Raw genomic sequence first — 22002 nt, 5'->3', positions numbered from 1 at the left:
CATAACCCTCCCGCTCATTTTAATTGCCCTTCGCGATATCAACCAATTATTATCCGTAACAGCTCTACCATACGCGCCAAGTAGACGAATCCTTGCCAAGAGTTGTTGCAACTAAATGGTAACCCCATCACCTATTTCTAATTGCAGCGAGTATGGGCGGGGGAAGGGAAAGGTCGGGGCCAACGCCAAACCGGCAGCGATGACGCCAACCGGGTCAAATCCTTTTCACGTGCAATCTTAAAAAAAAAAAAAAAAAAAAAAGTGTTTTCTTTGCGTGATTAGACATATATCTATAGAGGGCGGCACTGTTTGGGAGGTCGTATTCTAATTCCCTATATCTGGCTAACCGTGATCAAAATTTTCTTCAGATATATCCGAGAGTTACTATCTATCGACAACGACATGAAGCAAGTAAGTTTTGTCTCAGTATTCAAATGTTAAGACATTTCACCAATGCTCTTTGCAAACTACTTGTCAATTTGTCATTTAACAAGTCCTCTAAATATTCATTTTTCATATCTTACATTGGACTGTAAATGTGCCATTAATAGATCATTTTTCTAATAATAGCATATTCACTTTTATTTTAATAATTATCTCGTCTTTTATTAGTATAGCCATAAACTAATTGTCTAAATTTTTAATTTCGATTAAGATGAAATTTATGCCAAAAGTAAACGATGACAAAATTTAAAACGACTTTTAAAATAATCATTTCAAATCAATCATTTCAACGATCATTTTCATTCGATTCATTTTCAACGATCATTTCAAATCAATATACTGAGTAATTATCTTTATATAATAAAATTTTATTTTGAAATATTCGGAAATTTCTTAATATTGTACCATAATTTAATATTTAATAATTATTGAATAAATAAAAATTAAGATTAAAAAGTATTTGTTACTACTGTTAACAAAAATTAATTTTCTGTTAAGCTTTCTGATACACTAATTTAATAATTATTGAATAAATAAAAATTAAGATTAAAAAATATTTGTTACTACTGTTAGGAAAAATTTATTTTCTGTTAGGAGACTAAATTTTTCCTAACGTAGGAGTTTAATTTTATCCTAACAGTTAAAAGTTTATACTGTTAGGAAACTGTGTAACAGTATAAATTTTAAAAACATTCTGTAAAATTTATTCTACTGTTAGGGAACATTTATTTAAGTAAATTTATTATTTACTGTTAGGAAAAATTTATTATTTAAAATTGTTCAATTATTAATTTTTTCCTGTATATCATTTTTCCTAACAGTAGTAACAATTATACTTTTAATCTTAATTTTTATTTTTTTAATTGTTTAATTAATTTAATTAAGTAATTATTAAATAAAAAGTTGTAAAATTATGTTGAAGGTATTTTTAGATATTCGAGTATTTTTATTAATAATATGAACATAAAAGTATTGTACTTTTGGAGCAAGCAGTTTATACTAACCATTTTTTGTTAACTCTTCCTGAATATTGTATAAACACATACTATAGGTTATTAATTTGAAAATCGACATCTTTCAATGCATTATTAAATTTATAATGATAATTAAATACCCATTACCTTAGGAAATACATATACTTTTTATAAAATAAAAGAAAATTTAAGGAAAAAGAAAAAGTTGAAAATATTTAATTATTAAATATTAAAATAGTGTATAAAATTTAAAAAGAAGTATTTATTTAAAAACTGAAGAAATATTTTCTAGCTAGATGTTATTCAAGTGAAATATAAGCTTAAATGTTTATCGAAATTGTTTCTATGAAAAGACTCGAATGCATCGAATACTGAAGGAGTGCTATGATTTTACTTCAACTTGTCAAAATGTGGAGACTAGTTTTTATATGCTTGGATGTTTCTTGTAATTTTTTCAATTTTAATTAAATGACGATATTTATAATGTATATGCAGGTATTAGTTGCTCAATTTTATGTTTATCGGGGAATACGAAATTAATTATCAGCATTTAAAAAATCAGAAACTTTTATAGAGTGTCAAGGGTCACTCCTTTCTCGAAAGTCTAAATCAAAGAGTTCATAAAAAAAAGTCTTAGTTCCTTTTAATTACTAACGGAAATCTAAGATCTGAATATATTTTTAAATAAAATGTCTTCCCCATTTCAAGCATTGTTTACTTTAATTTTGATACTAGTAAAAAGAAATGTAAAACTTAATCACTAGATGCAAAATGCTTCTAGATTCGAAAAACACATAATCTAAATTTTTTGACCTAGCTTAACTGAAAAACTAATATTGCAATTCTTTTCAACGAAGCAGTAAAATGCTATCTCAATTTTTTTTTTTTAAAAAAAGTAATAATATCTGTTACCTTAGGAAATACGTATAGTTTTTATAAAATACACTGAAGTTTTCAGATGTAGAATCATCAGAATACACTGAAAGCTTTCAGATAGGGGCCAATTTTTTAACGTTTTGTGTGTTACATTTATTTATTAAATATAACGTTCTTCCCACTTAAACCATAAAATTCGGTTCAACAGCAATATCTTTCGAATTTACCATACACAGTCTCGAGCGCTGGAGGTAAAAATGTTTATTTTTTCGTACAGTGTTCCCATTATCCGCTTTGAAACTGTTGCGTTTCTTAACCAAAAACTCAATGCTTAACAAAATATGAAATAGATAATTCCAAATTTGGGCTTCCAGATGCCTATATTTAGGTGGAGACGTACGTTATTCAAAATTCGACAACTCTAGGTGCCATTGTTTTATCACAGTGCGAGAAACATACATACATTTATGAAGATTCTTCATTATTTAATTTCTTTAAATATAATAGAGGTCTCTAATATTGGGTGGCAACAATTTAAAAAGTGATTCGCCGTCTACGGTGTTGGTGTATTTAATTACGGCAAAGCACACGAGGGCTATCTGCCTAAGAGGAGGGATGCCTTCGTGGAGGACTTTCTAAGGGAAACTGGCTCGTATACACGTTACACATGGGGAAAACCACGAAAACACCCATGCAGCCAGCCGGTTCGCGGGATTCGAACCTCGGACCGAACTACCAGTGTTCAGCGACTTTACCGCTCGGCCGCTGGTGGGCGCCCGTTTACAGTGAATCAACGCAAATTACCAAAACGAAATTACTAGCCCTTCTGAGCAAATTTCCCCTTTGGACTTAAAAAGGGTAATGGTTGAGTAAAATTCACAGAATTTTTTTAAAATTTTATTTTTAAGAAAGTAACCTAAACACCCCCTCTGAACTTGGATCCTATGCGAAATACTTAAAAATATTTTAAAGCGAAACGCTTTAATAAATAAGTCTGCAACTTTTACCCATTTATTTTACAGCACGATTCAAATTTTAAAGAAATTCCCGTAATTACATAGTGTGAAGTAGTACATAGTACATAATTGCGTACCACTGAAACAAGAAATAATTTTCTTCCAAATTTCCCCTAAAATGATTCTTTTCTTCTTACTTTATTGAACATTATTGTTTTAAAACTGCAAAGTTCGAGTGATGTTAGTTCTTAAATGTCAGTTCAAGGGTTCTCGAAAAGAGAAGAATTATCCCTAAGGGAAAATTTCACAGTTTCAGGGGAAAGAATGAGACGAGCCCTTATTTGCTATTAGATTTTTAGTTTATGACTATAAAAACTACTTTTATTCAAGCTTTGGTAAACATCAATCTTTTCTATATCTTTCTTGTTTAATTTATAAAATGCATGAAAAAATAATCTAAATTTGAATGTATGTATATTTTTCCAGTTTGGAAAAGGAGGGGGAGGGGAATGACTGCCTAGCAACAGTGAAAGAGGTACATGGCGCAGAAAAGAGTTGGAAAGCTTTTGTGCTAGTTGTATGAATCTGCTGCAAATAACTCACTGTTATTCAATAGCTGAAACATCTTGCGACTTTGACTGAAACATTTCACTAAAATAAATGAATAAAAATAATGAATTATTAAAAAATCAAAACAACAGATTACTTTGTTAGCCCAGCAGGACTATTAATTCCGTTTTGGCGTTTTGCGTTGGAAATTTTAAAAGGCTGTATCACTTTTCAAATTGTTGCCACCAAATTTTATCGCCCTTTGTTATATTTAAAGAAATTAAACAATAAGAATCTGCATAAATTTATGTATGTTTCTCGCACTGTGAAAGACCAACTGTACTTAAAGCCATCAACGTTTGAATAATGTAATGCTCAACCCGAACATGGGCATCTGGAAGTCCGAATTTGGAATTTATTTTGTTATCGATTTCATATTTTGTAACACTTTAACGAATTTTTGATTAAGAAACTCAACGATTTCAAAGCGAGCAATGACAACTCTGTGCGAAAAAGAAAACCCTTTTTATCTCCAGCGCGCGACACTGTGTATAGGAAATTCTAAAGATAGACTGTTTTTAAAATTAATTTGTGATATTGCTGTTGAATTGAATTTTATGGTTTAAGTGCGAAGAACATGATATGTAATAACTAAAGGCAACACCTAAAACGTTAAAAAAAAGGCCCCTTTGGGCGTAACGTAAAATCTGAAAGCTTTCGGATTTTTTTAAAAAATTTATTTTGTGCATTTTAAGTACTATTTTCAGAAAATTCGCTGAATACTTTTATTCCTTTCTCTTTCCCCCCATCCACAAAAATCAAGAGGGGAAAAAAACCTATTCTAGATTCTTTTTATATGCACATATACGCCCAGATTTTCTATGTGCGTCTATAGCATGACACAGAAATCTGTATACATTTAGGGAAAAAAAAAGTACTTCAGAGGGTTTGCGATATTTATTAACGAAATTGGGCAGAAATTTTATAAAAGTTTTTTTTTTTTAAAGAAATTTGACCATCAGATATTTTATTTACAATTTGTCCTCCCCTCCATATAGCGCGTTGTCCATAAAATTATATTTATAAAATTCTAAACTCGGCAAACATCATTGCCGATTAATTATGTACGGAAATGAACTAAAATGTTTCTAGAGCAGAAACAGCATTTCATTAGGAATATTTGATGCATGCCGCCAAATACCATTTCTTTCATTTGCATTTCATTTTCATTGTTAACCGACAGTTCTGTTAACAAAACCACATAGGTTCAATCTAACTAATCATATATGCTAAACGTAAGAGCATAGCATATCACTCGATTTCTCCTGAAAGTTCAGTGTAAGACGTAATTTTCAAGCGACGTAACGTGGAATAACGCTCCATTGGTCACATCTGGTAAATATACTTGTTAAAAAATCACGATAACCCATATTAATCCATTACTCAAATTTAATCAATCTTCACGTTTATAAGAATTTCTTTCTTAATTGAATTATCATGCGTTGTAGACTATAACACCGACTAGAAGTTTGTTAAATGTTTATAGACTTTTGGATCTTTCTTCGGATATAATGTCCAGCTTAGATTAATTCACTTCAGAAATTTTTTTCCAGGATCATTACGATTGGTGAAGACTATGCATTTGAAAAATAATATTTTGATTATATTATTGGGCTTGGTAACGACCTTAAAAATTAATACATAGTGTATTTTTTAAAGTAGAATTCTTTTTAAGTTTAGCATGTTGAGCTTTTACTTATTTTGTTGTTGAACTTGAGGTTTCATTGTTGGTATTATTATTATATAGGATGTAGGAGTAAACGAGAGTAGAATGGCACTAAAATCGCAGACAATTTTTGTACTTTAAAACTGATCACACTAATCTTCGTTCCGAGGGGAAATCCGTAAATATATCTATATATTTATATAAAGAAAGAATGTCTGTTTGTGTGTTTGTTCGCGATTAACTAAGTCACTACTATAGCTATGGTCACTAAACTCACTACAACTCTTTTCTGAGTCCTGGAAAAAGTCGACGTTCACTCTCCCCCCCCCAAAAAAAAAGAAAAAGCATAGCTAAAATCAGGCATATTAATTAAAAACGCTGAAAACCCTCATTTTCACCCTCATTTTTCCGACTGACAACAGTCTTGCAGGCTGGAGATAAAAATCTGCTTTACTTCGAGAAGTGTTGCCACTTTGGCTTTCAAATCCTAGAGTTTGTTATTAAAAAATTTCGAAGTTTTAAGAGGAAACAAAAATAGCATTGCCAAACATTAAATATACTATTCCCGATTTTCCAAAACTTCGCGGAAAGCCATTTCGATTATTCCCATCTTCGCACGATTTTAATTAGCCAAGATATTAATTAAAAACTACGAAAACACTAATTTTTTCACTCATTTCTCCGAATGGCGCGTTGGAGCTAAAAATGCTTTATTTCGAAACGTGTTGCTTTCAAATTGTAAAGTTTGTTAATAAAAAATTTGTAATTTTTTACATAATCTTTATATATAAGAAGATGTCTGTGCGTTTGTTCGCGTTATTGATTTCCGATCAATTATGATGAATTTTTTGCCACATTTATTGGATTAAAATTGAATATAGGTGAAATATTGGACGGAACCTAATATTTTATGACCATTTGATTAGAAAGACGAAAATCATTAAAAACTGCATGCCATTGTTGTTGATATAAAGACAGAGAATTAGTTTATTTTTCTATCGAAATTTTTTATGTGGGTTTCATACCGCATGAGACTGAAAAATGTATGACTATGAATCGTATTTCTTGCATCCTTATTAGAGAAGGATTACAGCGGTTTCGTTCTGTCTGTTGTTAGACGCATTAATCTCAATCTAACTTAACTGGCATCGGGTACTTCCGCTAGATTTTAATGAATTAAAAATCCTTTATAAATGAAACATCTTTAACAAATTTTATAACTTGTGAGAAAATGTGCTGAGCAAATTTTGATCCAGATTATTGCAAAGAAATTTCCTCAGATTCATTGATCTCTCTATCCTGAAATCGCTTCTCAGATGACACACCAGTTTCATTTTTGATACTTATCACGAGAATGGCATTATTCCGTGCTCCGAATAATTAAAAGGGCACGAGCAGCTTTATTTATTTATTTTTTTTTCCTCCAACGAAGCTGTCAGAAAATGAAACTTTTAAATCTAAATCAACTGACTAATGAGAGCACATATCGGTAACGAAAGAAAGAACGAAAAGTGGTCAGGTCGGATTAAACGAATGAAATGTGGTTTATACAAGTTTAGTAGCATTTTTTATCAACCGAGACAAAAAATGAAAACATCCCCCCTTTCCAGTCAGTTAGTAGAGTGTTATATATCGTATTTCAATTTTGAAAAGCAAAACGTTTTTCGCTGGTACTGACTGTATTTTTCTTTTCTCAACAGCTGTTAATCCTTACCGTGCTCGTCAGCGTTACGACGTTGGGATTCTCCGCCCTCGTCGGTGACAGTCGTTACGGTGCACCCCATTCGGGAAACGCCCTAGGTCACAGGGGCGGAAACGGATACTCAGCTGGCGGACACTCTTCGAGGGGACCTGCAGCATACGGTCAGAGGTCTCGCGGGTACGGAGCCCCCAGCTCCTACGGTGGTGGAAGGCAATACGGATCTGCTCCTGCAGCTCCTAGTCACTACTCCGCTCCTGCACAACACTACGGCGCTCCAGCTAACGCCGGTTACGGAGCAGCAGGTGGTGCTGGTTACGGCGCATCTTCCGGATCTAGTTACGGAGCACCAGCACATGGTAATGGATTTAAACTTAAGTTTGAATGCAAATAATCATAAAATTCACAACTAAATAACAATACATACACTTTATTCAAGGGGTATCAGAAACTTCTATATCGACAATGTTAAATTGGCCATTTTCGATGTACCTTTTCTCAAAATCTGCTGTAGATTGAAGCTTGAAATTTTTTGTGTAATTAAAGTATACCTTAATTACACTATACATTTCTGCTTATACTGAAATGAGCTTTTGAAACATTTTGAATTTTAGAGTAATTTACAGAATATTTTGCTAGGCATAGTAAAATTTAGCACTTTTCTCACAGAAAAAAATTTAAAAAAAAAACTTTTTTTTTTCTTAGTTTATCACAAAAACTCATTTTAATAAATATTAGGAAACCTAATAAGCCATAAAAATTTTAGATACCTGTAAGCAGTAGTTCCTGAGAAAAGGTACATCGAGAACAGATAAATCACGTTTGGAGAAAAACGCCTTTTTATGTAAAAATCCTCATGCATCAAAGCATTCAATGACTTTTACAGTTCTAATTTTCATACAGATTAAAGAATGGTATTTTTAGAAAGATAAAAGTGTAGAGAATTTGAAAATGCAAAAATCCGAAATCATCTTTTTTTTTTTTTTTTTTTTTTTTTTTTTTTTTTTTTAGATTTTTGGGTTCCACAACACCCGTCAAGTATATAGTAAAATATTTTTACTATTTAATTTGGCTATATTAACTCGAGATTTCTAAAAAAATTGGCTATATTTAACTTCACGGAAATGTTACATTCAAAATGAATTCTTTGCTCTACTTAATTTGGCTATAATATCTCCAGATTTCTATAAAGAACTTAACAGAACTACTTCATCTTAATTCATCTCTTTAGCCTCACTAATTTAATTAAAGCTCGACTACAACTTTGGCCTTAACTAAAGTTGGCAGTTTGGCATCCTCATTCTTGAGTAAAAGACGAAACACCTTCGTATTTATTAATTATTGTAATTGAACGGGGGTGGTTTGTTCTCCTTGAAAGGTCAATCAGTTTCCAATCAATGACGATAATTACTTGGTTAATTACTTTTTGTATTTACATCTTTCATGGTTTAAATTCAAGTTCCTTTAAAAATATTATTTTCAGGATTAAATTTCATACTTCTGATTACTTCATTTAGATACATTCTACTAAATTTATATTAGGCGATAATATAGTCAATCTTACTTTAGTAAATAAATTATTATTATCTTACTTTCCAGCTATTGCACAAGTATTAAGAAATTAATTTCGATTTCAACGAATTTCAGTTCATTAAATCAATATATATATATATGTGTGTGTGTGAGTGTGTATGTATGTATGTATGTTAATGATTTGAATACAATTGTTTGAATCAAAATCATTTTTGGGGGAAGAGACAAGCAATTGTTATTTTCACATGTTGTTGTTGTTGTGCATATTACATGAAACAATGGTTGCCAAAGCCTACTCCAAAAAGAGGTTGGACTTTTATTTTCCGGCCCCAATTTTGAGGAAGAGCACCTCGGGGGGGGGATATCTGGGGGCTCCCACCCCCTCTTCTCATCCACCGATCCACACGAGAGGACTTTTGGCTTGCCGCATATTTAGAGTGCCGCCATGCCGCACCGACACTATACATTTACAAACATCCATGCCTTCTTCGGGATTCGAGCCCGGGCTCTTCGACACGGCAGTCAGCGATGCTAACCACTATACCAGTTGGGCGGCACCTGTTTATTAATTTATGATTGCAGCAAAATAATAATAAAAATATATTGAATAAAAAGATTATTGCAAATGTATTAGAAAAGCTTTATTATTTAAAGCTTCCTACTAATTATGATTGCAGCAATATAAGGAAAAAAGCATTGAATAAAAATTTATTGCAGTAGTATTCAAAAATTTTTATTATTTCATGGTAAAGCTTTCTTACTGTATCTTATAAATTTCTCCAAGTTAATATCTTGGACAAGAAATAATACTGCAAGAAACAAAGTAAGGAAAGTAATTTTAAAAGAAATAGGTCCTAGATAAAAATGATTTCTATTCTATGAAAACATTTGAATTAGCATACAAAAAAAAAAAAAAAAAAAAAAAAAAAAAAAAAAAAATGCTTCGTAAATAAGGTGTGAAACGCAGAAAAATTGTTTACTAAAAGAGCAGTTTTAAGATAACTTTTAAACACATTTATAACTAAGAGTATTATTTCCAGATACTTTTTATATATATCCAGACATACTTAGAGTACCGTCATGCCATACTGACGCTATACATTTTTACAAACATCCATGCCTTACCCGGGTTTCGAACCGGGTAAGGAACCCTTCGGTATCGTAGTTAGGCTCCCACCGTCTGGACGACACTAGAGCACTTCTTAACTGTAAATGAAACGGTATGAAAGAATTTTAAAACTAAGACACTTCTTAAACAAAAATTTCATTGAAAACATTTTATTAACTTTTATAAGAATGGAAAGTATTATAAGGTATTTCTCCCGCCTTTAGCACACCTTCGTGGTGTATTTTAAGACGTATTGGAAAGGTCCGTCTTTCGAGCACCACAAGACATTGCTAATTTTTCATGTTCATTTCATTCTCCTGCTTCGAAATAACCTAATGTCACTAAAGAAGGCGGCGGATGATGATTCTCCAAAACCAGGATTTGGCAGGGGGGAGTATTTAACGTACTTATCGCGCCTTCGTGGTGTAGTGGTCAGCACGCTCGGCGCGTATTCGAGAGGTCCGTGGTTCGATACCCGAGAGCGCATACCTCAATTTTCACATCTCTTGCTTCGAAATAAACTAATGTCTCTACAGTATAAAACACCGATAGAATGTATATAAGTACTATTCTACAGTTAATCAACAGTTGAGATGTTAAAAAGAGAATGCTGGATTAAAATATTTAACTAGTATACCAAAACTGATGAAATTTCTAATGAATACATTCACAATAATGAAGTTACCAGAAGATATGTGTGATATCGTGTAATAAATTTTAAGGTTATGAAACGGGGAAATTTTTCGGCGAAATGTTTAAACACGCAACAAAAATTATCACTCACTTTTACTTTTGTCAAAATTTTTAGTAATCCTTTTGACTGCGTGTATAGTTTCGGTGCTAAATCTGTTAATGTACATTGCGGATAATAATAATAAAAAAAAAAAAAAAAAAGGGGGGGTGAGAGAACAGTTCTGCATCTCCCATTCTACTGGGCGGATTGACGAAATTCAAATAGCGTTTTTCATATCTCGAAAGCTCGGCTTAGGATATTAAATTTATATATAACATTATTCTAACGTAGGTATTCTGGCACAAAGTCGCACCTTTTCTGAAATAACGTATGAATTATTTTCCATATTTCGATTCTACGATTCAAATTATGCCTATATATTAAATTTCGTAATTTTTGGTGACAAATTTAAAAATTTATCTTGGCATATTTTTTCCAGTTTGCGCCAAGACTAATTAATGCACTTGACGGTGTTCTTAATTTATAATAACATATTTACTTTCTCTTTTTTTTTTTTTTTTTTTTTTTTTTTTGATTGATGCACCAGAGGAAAAAAGGTCCATCGTTCATTCTTTCAAATCATTTTAACAAAGTGCGTAAACCTTCGTTATTATCGCTTATATTAAATACGCAAAATTTCAAAACGCGCTAAAATGTAAATTCATGAATATTTTAGGAAATTTTGAATTTTTATTCAAATTTATTATTTATTAGATTTTTTTAAATCTAATTTTTTGCAAGTACGCTTAGATATACATCTACTTTAAGATGGTGTTAAAATTTTTATAGGTTATATAGAACAAAAATTTTGTCAAAAAATTTATAAAAATATTTAAAATACAAAATTTTAAAACGAATAATAAAAAATGGGTGAATTATTATTTGGCTTAAGCCTAAATTTCGAATTCTGGAAAAAGGACTCAACTAAATTTAATAAAAAGTAGATATTAATAAATATATATCAAATTCAATTAACAATGAGGAGCTAAAATTTAGAGAGCTAATTTTTACAAAACTACTCGCTCAGGTTTTACAAAACTTGGTAGTTGGGCATAATTTGAGGCGTAGAATCGAAATATTGAAAAAAAAAAAAAATGGCATGTCATTTCAGAAAATGTCCGATTTTGTGTCAAAATACTTATATTAGAATAATGCTATATATAAATCTAATACATACCCTAACTCGCGCTTTCGAGACATGAAAAACGCAAGTAGAATTTGTCGGGTCAGTAAAGCGGCAGATAAAGAACTGTCCCCCTTTTTTTCCCCGTAGTGTACTTTTGTTTACCTAACAGCATTAAATTTAATGCCATTTTCAACTTACTTAGTACGCAATAAAACGTTACAATTTGTCCCATCGGGATCTTAATCTTAAATTTGTTAAATGGCATCTGGAATCGTGATAAGAGATCAATAATTAATATTCGCAATAAACTTTTCCTTTAACCCTTTCCGGCAATGTACCTTTTAAAGTCAGAGTTTTGATTAAAAAAAAAAAAAAGGTTGGCAGTCTAATTAGGCCTAGAGTAAAAAGTAAAATTTTGTGAAGACAGCACTTATCGTTTTAATTCTGTGGGCACACTGATTGAATAGAGCTTCGAAGAGACCGTTGAAACGAGCATTATTGTCAAAGAACTGACCGATGAGATGCGGAGAAACAAAGAATACAGACTCTCAGTTGTCCTACATGATCGGTGAGCCCGGCCTGGGCACACCTAGGGTTAGCCGTTTGAGTTTAAACAAGATTTCAAAGTAAAAATTTAAAACTAACATAGAATAAGGAGATTAGCATACAGCCAAAAACATAATATAGAAATTTCTTTTTCAAACAATTTCTTTTATACCCTAAAAAAATCTGGAATATTTCTTTGAAAAAAAGGGGGCTTAAAAAAAGACTAAACATGGCTAAAATATATAGACTGGTTGAGCTACCATCTACTAAAAATAAAGAAGTTTCAGAGTAACCTATAGTAACCTATAAATCCTTTTCATTCAATTTTTCTGTGAGTACAGAAGGAATTTTTAGGTGTGTCCAGACCGGACACACTGTGCCGCAAAGGGTTAAAAGTGTATGAAAATAGCACTCTTGGTTATAAATGTGTTTATAAAAGTTATCTTAAAACTGCTCTTTAGAAAACAATATTTCTTCTGCATTTCAATAGAACTTATTTACGAAGCATTTTTTTTTTTCTTTTTTTTAATTTTCGTACGTTATTTCAAATGTATTTCACATAATAGTAATCATTTTTATCTAGAACCTGTTTATTTTAAAATTATTTTGCTTCTTATGTTTCTTGCAATATTATTTCTGGTTTAAGATATTAACGTGAAGAAATTTACAACATACAACAGGAAAGATTTACCATGAAATAATAAAAATTTTTAATACTCCTGCAATAAACGTTTTATCCAATTTTTTATCTTATTTTGCTGCAATCATAAATAATAGGAAGCTTTATCTTTAAATAATAAAACTTTTTTAATACTTTTGCAATAATCTTTTATTCGATACTTTTTTATTATTATTTTGCTTCAATCATCAATTAATGTAAAGATACCGCCCAACCGGTATAGTGGTTAGCGTCGCTGACTGGGTGCCGAAGGGCCCGGGCTCGAATCCCGCAGGAGGCACGGATGTTTTAAACGTGTAGTGTCAGTGCGGCATGGCGGGACTCTAAATATGCGGCGAGACGAACGTCCTCTCGTGTGGTTTGGAGGAAGGGAAGAGGGGCAAGAGACTCACGGACCCATCCCCCCCGGGGTGCTCTCTATCAAAACTGAGGGCGGAACTGAGCCAAATCGCACTGTCACCTGTTAGGTGCTCAAGGCTGTTGCCAACGAAAGGCGTAATCTAGCACTCCTTGCCACGAGGAATGTCATGGGCTTGGGCTGCCTACGTCATACAAGTGTGCATAAGTAACAACAACATAAAAAGATACAAAAGACAATCTTTAAAACTGTCATTCATGTGTTCGTTTCAATTTCCTGAATTTAGTAACTTTTACGGGATTGATTGTAATGTTTTTAATACTTTATCTGATTCCCCAATATTTGAAGCTATTTCAATATATCAAAGCTTTCTGATGCATTCGACTACTATTTTAAGTCATGTTTATTCGTTTTTTGAAATTTAACGTATAAAAGTAAGTAAAAAAATTGTTGTACACAGTAATTAAATGACTTTTGAGATTTTAAACTTTATTATTATTATTTACATGTTCCGCTCTAAGGCGTTACACGGAAGGGAGGGATGCCTTCGTGTAAGAATTTCTAAGAAACACTGGCTCGTATTAACACATTACACATGGGGAAAACCACGAAAATGCCCATGCAGCCAACCCGTTTGTGGGATTCGAACCTCGGACCGAACTACCAATGTTCAGGGACTTTATCGCTCTGCCGCTGGTGGGCTTCAGTTTTAAAATCTCGTTATTTATTTACTTAATAAAAATAACTTTCAGTTACATTTTCCCTATATTTCCATAAAGTCATAAAAATAAAATTATCGGAGTGTAGTAAAAGAATTAGCTTTTAAATGCAACACAAATAATTAACAAAAATAAAATATACATCCAAATATACATAAACTGAGATTATTCTTAGAATAAGTAGTTAACGTGGTTAAAACATTAAATTATCCTAACGAAGCTTGGTTGTCCTATATTGGAAATTTCAGTGAGCGGATTTCATGGTAGAGGGAAAAAAAAATCATTCATGCTTTTTGATGCCTCAATTTTGATATTCTTTAGATATCTTATTGATAGTTCAACATAAAGTGTACTACTTAAATTAGCGATTCATCATAGCCAGTAATAAGCGTTTTAACTTAGTAGAGGAGTTCAAAAGTTTGTGTGTGTTCTAAATTTTATGTACGTACTCGCATCGAACTGTTAGAATTTTTTTAAGTTCGTGTTAGATATTTTATTGACAATTTGACATGATTTACCCCATTTTATTTGTTTGCAGTAATTCTCTCTGTTAGTTACATGAGATAAAAACCTTGTATTACAACTGACAGTAGAACTGCAGTTATCCGATTCGGTTGGGACCGGATCCCATTCGGATAATCAAAAATTCGGATTATTGAATTTTTTTTTCCCAAAGAAAGGATCTACGTACACTTTAATTACTGTAGCTACTGTCTGTTGAAAATAGGAGGAAAACTATTTTTAAAGAAAAAGATTTTAATTAATTAAAATGAAAAGGCAACACCTTTACGTACATGTTACATAACGTACTACCCAGTACTTACAAGTGCCGAAAGTCATTGCTTGCTGAACATCTCGGTCAAAGTAAGGTATTTGACCTTCTTCATCCGTTTTCGGGCACCCAAGTCGCGCATCCGCTTGACAATGAGAAATTGCATGGTGTCACACTCGGGCTGACGCTCCATCCACTTCAGCGCAGTTTCAAGGCCGGCAAACGTTTCACTAGCTGATGCTCCTGTGTCTGCTTCAACTTCGACATTAAGATCACCTTCTTCTTCGACATTTTTTTCTCTCGCTCTTTCAATAAGTTTGTCATCATTTAGAATATGAAACTCAGGAACTGACGAATCACACACCATCCATTCGGCAGTATCCTTAGCACTAACTTCTAAGCATCCAGGAATTTTGAAGAGAATGTTCCTTTAGTTCCTCAAATGACAACCTCATCCTCATCTTCTTCTGTCTCTTCCCTTTCCCTGAGCTTCTTTTCCCTTTTTCTCCTTTTCCTTCTCTTCTTCAGTTGAATCTGAAAAATTCTGAAAGCGATTCGGATAGTCGGAGTTCGGATAATTGGAGTTGTACTGTACCAAGTTTTATAAAATGCTTGTAATAAGCTTTCGCAGTTCTATCCCAAATGTTTTCTAGAAAAACGAATGTGCTACAGTTTTGGAAATTCTGTTTTAAAATTAGCATAAAATTACTTAGCTGCTTCATTTCTTGCAACAGTTTTCACTTTCAGGTTACCAGTGTGGGGTAAGGGTTAAGTTGTGTTACAGGAAACTTGGTTATTAAATAATAGATTTTGGACATTTTTTTTTTCATCTTAATCGTACATTTTTGCCTTTCTATCCTGACCCTCAGTATTCTGGTCGTCAAGAAGTCTTGCCTAGCTGCTGTGTTGTAAAAGTTGTATTTCTGGCCTCTAAAATAGCTTTAATTCTTCCCAAATTCTATTTAATAATCTGTGCTATTATTTTTTTTGTTCCTGAATTATGATTAGATAATCAGAAATTTTACTTTTAGCACCGCGTTTATGTATTTATATCTTAATACTTTCATACTGCGATAATGAAAACTGCGATAATGAAAAAATTCAGTTTGCATATTTTTGTTGTTGTTGCTTATTCTCGAAAGATCTCACATATATCAGATCAGCTTCAGAAGGTTGTTGACCACCAAAAAAAAAAAAAAAAAAACTATAATAATAAGCGGATCGGTTGTTAAATCTCCCTTAGGAAGTCCGATTGCAGCTCAGAACGTGATCCCGTTATAAGGATCCCCCTTTTTATCTATTAACTAAGTGTAGAGGAACCTATAAACTACTAAGAAAATAATAGCTTATGTCCAGAAACAGAAACGTAAAACTCAAGAAGGGTTAATTTCTCTTTATTTCTGAAACTAAATTTGTACAGACTGTCCCTTTCTCAACAAAATTTGTACTCTTCTTTCTTTGCGAACAACAAATCCACCACTTGGGGTTAAACTAAAAAAATATAAGAAATAAGAACTTAACTAATGACTAACTAAAGAGATTCAGCCGAAGCTAAGACAGTTTCTAACTAGTTGGCCCGTAATATTAAATTGCTCAAAATACAGAATCACAGATGGCGTCTTTCTCAGGACGTACAATAAAACATCCACTCAGGCTTAAAAACAATTGTAAGAAATAAGAACTTAACTAATGACTGACTATAGAGATTTAGCCGAAGTTAACACAATTTCTAAACTAGTTTGCCCCTAAATATCGAATTATCTAGCGAAGCTATCAAAGCACGTTATACGGCCGAGAGTATTAACAGCTTTGAGAGACGTGGTCAAAAAGGCAAACGCGCGCTATTCAGAAAATTGAATTCTGTCCATCGAAGTCAGTGGAACTTCTACTTTAATACCACATTCTGGTAAGGAATTGTAAGCTGAAATTAGGAGAGATAGGAAAGTGTAACAAACTTAAAAATAACTGCTATAAACTTAGGATAAATCTTTAACAAACAGAGTTTAGATCTTTCATTTGAGTATAGTTCTTGATAAGTGACCGAAGAGCCAGTGACCGCTTCATTCTCACTACACTCTTTGGCCAGTCTATCAGCGGTCTTATTACCACCAATGTTAGCATGTGGTGGGTTCCACTGGAGGTGGACGTCTTGGGTCTGAAAGATCTTCCTTAGTTTGAGCAGAATAGGTACGCTGATTTCATTGTTTGACTAAGACGTTGTAGTGCATTGTGGCTATCCGATAAAATCCATAGTTCCCCATAATCGCAAACATAAGACATGATAGCATCAAACCCCAGTTTGCATATAATTTGCGCTAGCAGTCTCTGCAAAGAAATAAACTTTAAAATTGTAATAGTTATGGTCTAAAATGCATCCTGTGTATTTCAACGGTTTCTTGGCCAAGTATGGTTGAAACGAAATTAAGAGAAACCAGTTTCTTTGCCATGGTTGGTGGATAAAACATTCAGTTATAGACAAATATACTGCCTTTTCTTCTCTGGAAAAGTCATATTTTTTACAATGCTCGTAAAGTGATAATCCATCTATAAAAATAAAAGTAATTACTGCAAACGCTTGAATTTCAATAGATATTGAAAACTCCTCAACCTGCAATTCCCTGTGCTTCATAGATTGATAACTGTTTAATTATCTTTACATATGGGATTTTTCAGAGACAAAACTTTTATACGACCTAACTGTTTTCATCAAAGCCCGGTGGCGCAGTGGCCAGCGCGTTGCGCAGCAGCACCACAGGTCTGGGGTTCAATCCCCACGCAAGGTCGACTCAGCTTTTCCTTCCTTGAGTGGGTTGATAAAATGAGTACCAAGTTCGCTTGGGGGACTAAACACTGGGGGTCCTGCGACAAGCTGATCACCTGTTCAGTGCATATGCTCACGTACCCCGGGGCACGCTCAAGAAAGCAGATTTCTGAGCACTGCAGGCCCACTAGGACTGTTGTGCCACTGAGTTTAGTTTAACTGTTTTAATACTGTTGTTGAACGTAAATTTTTAATTTTATCTTTTCGTCACACGGATTTTATGGAAGCGTATAATACTTTCTAGATTAGCATTTGGTTTCATAAATGGTGACAGAAATAATCTTATATTCGTAATGCTATTTATGAATTTATCAAAACCTGCACTTTTCTTCGCGTTTTTCACTTGACGTCACGTTTAAAGTTAGCATTTTCATTTTGATGATGAAAAGTAATTTTTAGGTTTTTACCGAGTTGCCTGATAACAGTTATAAAAGTATTAAAGTATTTTAGTTTCTTAACGTGAATAGCGGTTTAAACATACAGGATCTAACTCTCTTTGGCCACATAAACTAAACTGGTTCCTACTAATGAACCTGGTGGCTTCTCACAGAGGCGTGAAATAATCCCAGCACAAAAGAAGGGTGAAAATATCCCTTTATTATTTTCAGTTACGATCAGAAAGACGCGTACTTCTTGCTTTACAATAACACAGACAACTTGCGGTGGAACTTAAGCGTTGCTACATAAATCAATTCGAATCTAAAAAGAATAGTACTGGACATGCACTTGTTCTATCTCAGAATTAGAGTGGAAAGCTTAGCAGTTAGCTAGGCTCAGCAATACCTCAATTACCTGTAGTATCAGGAAGCAATGCAGTACCAGATCTGTAACAGGTACAAGTAGAAGCTGACCTAGCTTCTACCTGTATCTGTTGTCTTTTAGTAAAATGCTATGGTAAAAATATATTTACGGGTGCCCCTTGGCGAAAATTGGAAATTTTTGGCGGTGCATGGATGCAGAGTTTGTGCAATTCTTTGAGTTGTTATTTTGTCTTTGCGTAGTGGCGATTTTTGCCCCCAAATTAGCTACTACAAAGACAAAATAACAACTGATTCAGAAGTCAAACAACAAAAATTTTTGTTGTTTGACTTCTGAATCAGTATTTATTCGGCGTGTTATTGTGTCTTAATTACAAAATAACAAGTCAAAGAATTGCACAATTTCGGTATCCATGTACACATAGACCTATTTTCACTTAGAAAAACATCAGAGAATTGCAAAAATTTGGTATTGCGCACTTCATTGATTTTGTCCATGTACAGATCGATCTATATTCACTATTTCTATATTTCAAAAATTCAAAGGAGCAGCCAACAAAAAATGTATAATCTGAATAAACTACATTTTAAATCAAGCAATCAAATAACATAAAAAAGGAGATTCATCTTAGCACTACACAAAGGAAATATCCACTTACCTTATTATAAATTTCCCTTTCTTCAGTCAAACAAAATTCCTTAACAGCATCCAAGATGTTCCTAAAATTATCTGAACTAGAATCTGCATACCGACGAGGCTACATAAATTCACAAAAATAAGAGTTAAAAATACCCTCAGTGCCGGTAACCTCCGACGTTCGACCATGCGCAATTTGTTTCTTACAAACAGGACACTTATAATGGCTTCTAAGTAAACCTTCATTTACACGCCACTCAATTAACGCTCTTTTCCCCTTTCGTTCCAAATCGTACATAAACTTCAAATTAATCTTACCACAAAGTAAACAATGCACTTCCTAACCAATACACAACACAAGCGCCCTTACAAATCTTTTCCCGTAATTCATAATTTACCGCAATCATGCAACCGATTACGTCATAACAGTGTTTCCATAACATTCAACTACTCAGCTTACCATTAATGAAACATCTTGGCGATAAATGAAAACACAACTTCGCAATAATTCAAGGGGCACCCTTCAATCTACTCTAACCAAAGCTATATTGTTCACATATTCCTATTTTTAGTTGTGTTACCCACAAGTTGCGCTTTTCTGAGCTCAACTTGTTAGCGTTAGTTTTTTACTTTGAGTGTTATCTTGCGTATTAATAGTTAAAATGTAGCCAAAGTAATAACTCGCCAAAGTAACAAAAGCAATACGTAACCATTTAGCGTCAGTTATTAGGTGCGAGGAAAAGCAGTTCCCATTTAAGTTTAGCACTTTACAAGTTGTAAGGAAATAGCTTATTTTGGGCTGACATCACAAGTAAACCTTCTCTCTTTTGATCTAGTTTCCCGGAAAACCATATATTTTCTAAAAGCTTATGGTCACAAGTAGAAAAACTGTGAAATCTTAAGGGCAGATGGACAAGCGTTTAGGAGCTATAAGGCCAACAAAGTATCAGAAAAGTAATGGAAACATGACACTAAAAGTCGCTAAAATGCTCGTTTCACGTGTTATATGAACTAATAATATGGGAAGAAGGTAAGGATCTCAATATAAAGGAAGAAACATTATACGTTGGCTTGTTGAAAATGCGACTTGTTGTTGACTTCAAACAAAATCTATTACAAGATACAATCAATGTGTAATTCATCAAATAAACAGTGAGACAGGCAGAAAGACGGTTTAGTTTAGTGACGGTTAGCGAGCACCACCCCTCTAACATGGCGGTTAATTGGTATAGCACCGTGTCCCCCTTTATCTAAAGCACCCCAAGATCGTATGGGGACGGCTGGGTACTACATGAACGCCCCAGAACAGACGACGGGACGCAGCAGAAAGACAGTTCGCAGTGGTCACAATTTACAAAAGTGATAGCCTCGCACTTTGCACACTCATTATTTATCAATAAATCGAAGCAGTAATCCATTGGCGCAATCCACATTCCAGCTTCGTCGTATAAGTGTCCCCTTATAAAAAGCATACTTAATCAAGTTCTTAAAACGAGGAGTGGTGAATTGATATAGCGAAATGGACTGCAGGTTCATAAAATTATCGCGATGCCAAATGTACTTCTGCGTCTCGATAATGATTGTGCCCGTTATGTAACGAATAAAAGATCTGTAGCGTCTGAAAAAATGAAATATCTAGAGGCTGGATCTTTCCCGTTAATCCTTCAGGTACCAGTTCTTTTTGTAGGACTTTGCCATCAGGTACTTCGGAAGCAGAAAATGCATGAGCATACAAGAAATAAAGACGCCATTACAGAAATATGTCCATCTATACACACTCCAATGATACTTTGTTGGTTTCATAGCTCCTAAACGATTGTCCCTCTGCCCCTAAGACGTCACAGTATTTTTACTTGTGATATAAGCTTTCAGAAAATATATGGGTTTCTGGAAAACCGTAATCAAAGAAGAGAAGGTTGTCTTGTCAGTAGAAGATTATTAATTAGCATTTTAATTTTATCTTCAGGTCCATCCCACTATGGCAGTCTGAAACGCAGTGGATACCAAGCCCAACAACAACCAGCTCACAGCACCAGCAGCAACTACCCACAACAACATTCTTCCTTCCAGCAACACGCCGAAAGCAAATCCCAGACCCATGGACGGGAAATGAAATACACCATCCGGGATCCCCACAGCAGAGGCACAACCCACGTGACCGAGACCCACGTTGTCAGCAACCGACAAATGCATGGAGCTGAAGCCGAAGCCGCTATGAAGAAACTCATGGGTTCCATGGGTTCCGGTCCCAGCTACGGTGGCAGCAGCGGATTCCCCGACCTATTCAAAGACATGGGCCTTCCCTTCTATTAAGCGATCTCGATTTCCACGCTTTTCGAAAGCGCCACGAACAATTTAATTTATTTATTTTAAGTATATTATTATTATTAACTATACTTCCAGTACCTTTCACTAGTATAGGTTTAGTGTGTGCTTAGGGTCATTGTGTCAGAGATGTTTGTGTTATCCGTTATCGTCATATTGATACTCTTCGGTATTTTTAATATCATTGATATGTATCTCAAAGATGAATTGCAAGATGAAAAATCAAAAGGATTCATGTGTGTGCGTCTCTTTATTTACATCTCTTTATTGATCATTCGCACCTTTTGCTTTTCGGTTAAAACTATTGAGCTATTTGTTTAACGATCTGTTGCTTAATATTATTTTTTAAATTCCTACTATTAGCTCACACTCTCCCTATACCTCATTCAAATTTTCAATCGTTAATAAAATACATTTTATTCATCCACTCAAGTTCAAATACATTTTTTTTAATTTGTAGTGGATGACACTGGATGTTAATACAGTTTTTTTCACATATTCAAGTCAATTCCTACTTATGGATTCCCGTTTATCCGAACTAAAGCTATGCTGTTTTTATTTTAAATATATTGTTGCGTGCGTACGGGTTCGTTATGAAATGAATGCACAAGTCCGATGAAAAATGAACAAAAATTTATTATTATCACAACAAAAATGCTTCAA

General features: G+C 33.6%; 2 protein-coding genes across 3 annotated transcripts in view; one reads left to right on the top strand and one right to left on the bottom strand.

The window, feature by feature from the left end:
* Positions 1-22002, bottom strand: part of LOC118203765 (uncharacterized) — a 392790-nt gene that overhangs the window by 152876 nt on the left and 217912 nt on the right. The gene's annotated exons all lie outside the window — the stretch shown is intronic.
* On the top strand, positions 101-21570 carry LOC118200611 (uncharacterized). 2 transcript variants are annotated; one of them, XM_035372585.1, is made up of 3 exons: positions 101-118; positions 7226-7583; positions 20981-21570. In XM_035372585.1, exons 1-3 carry the CDS (start codon positions 116-118, stop codon positions 21325-21327), a joined length of 708 nt encoding a protein of 235 aa, XP_035228476.1. In that variant the 5' UTR covers positions 101-115; the 3' UTR covers positions 21328-21570. The 2 variants fall into 2 exon arrangements, with proteins under 2 accessions (XP_035228476.1, XP_035228469.1); XM_035372578.2 differs by lacking the exon at positions 101-118 and adding an exon at positions 259-411.

Source organism: Stegodyphus dumicola, chromosome 10, assembly GCF_044657685.1.
Source record: "Stegodyphus dumicola isolate Sdum_Otavi_A_Nest chromosome 10, ASM4465768v1".
In the NCBI taxonomy this organism is placed as follows: Eukaryota; Metazoa; Arthropoda; class Arachnida; order Araneae; family Eresidae; genus Stegodyphus; species Stegodyphus dumicola.
The sequence above is the reverse complement of the archived record's forward strand: the minus strand, read 5'-3'. Positions and strand labels throughout refer to the sequence as shown.

Coding starts and splice junctions, on each gene's coding strand:
- LOC118200611 (XM_035372578.2), top strand. Junction 7,584..20,980: donor TTACGGAGCACCAGCACATG/GTAATGGATTTA, acceptor TTTTATCTTCAG/GTCCATCCCACTATGGCAGT.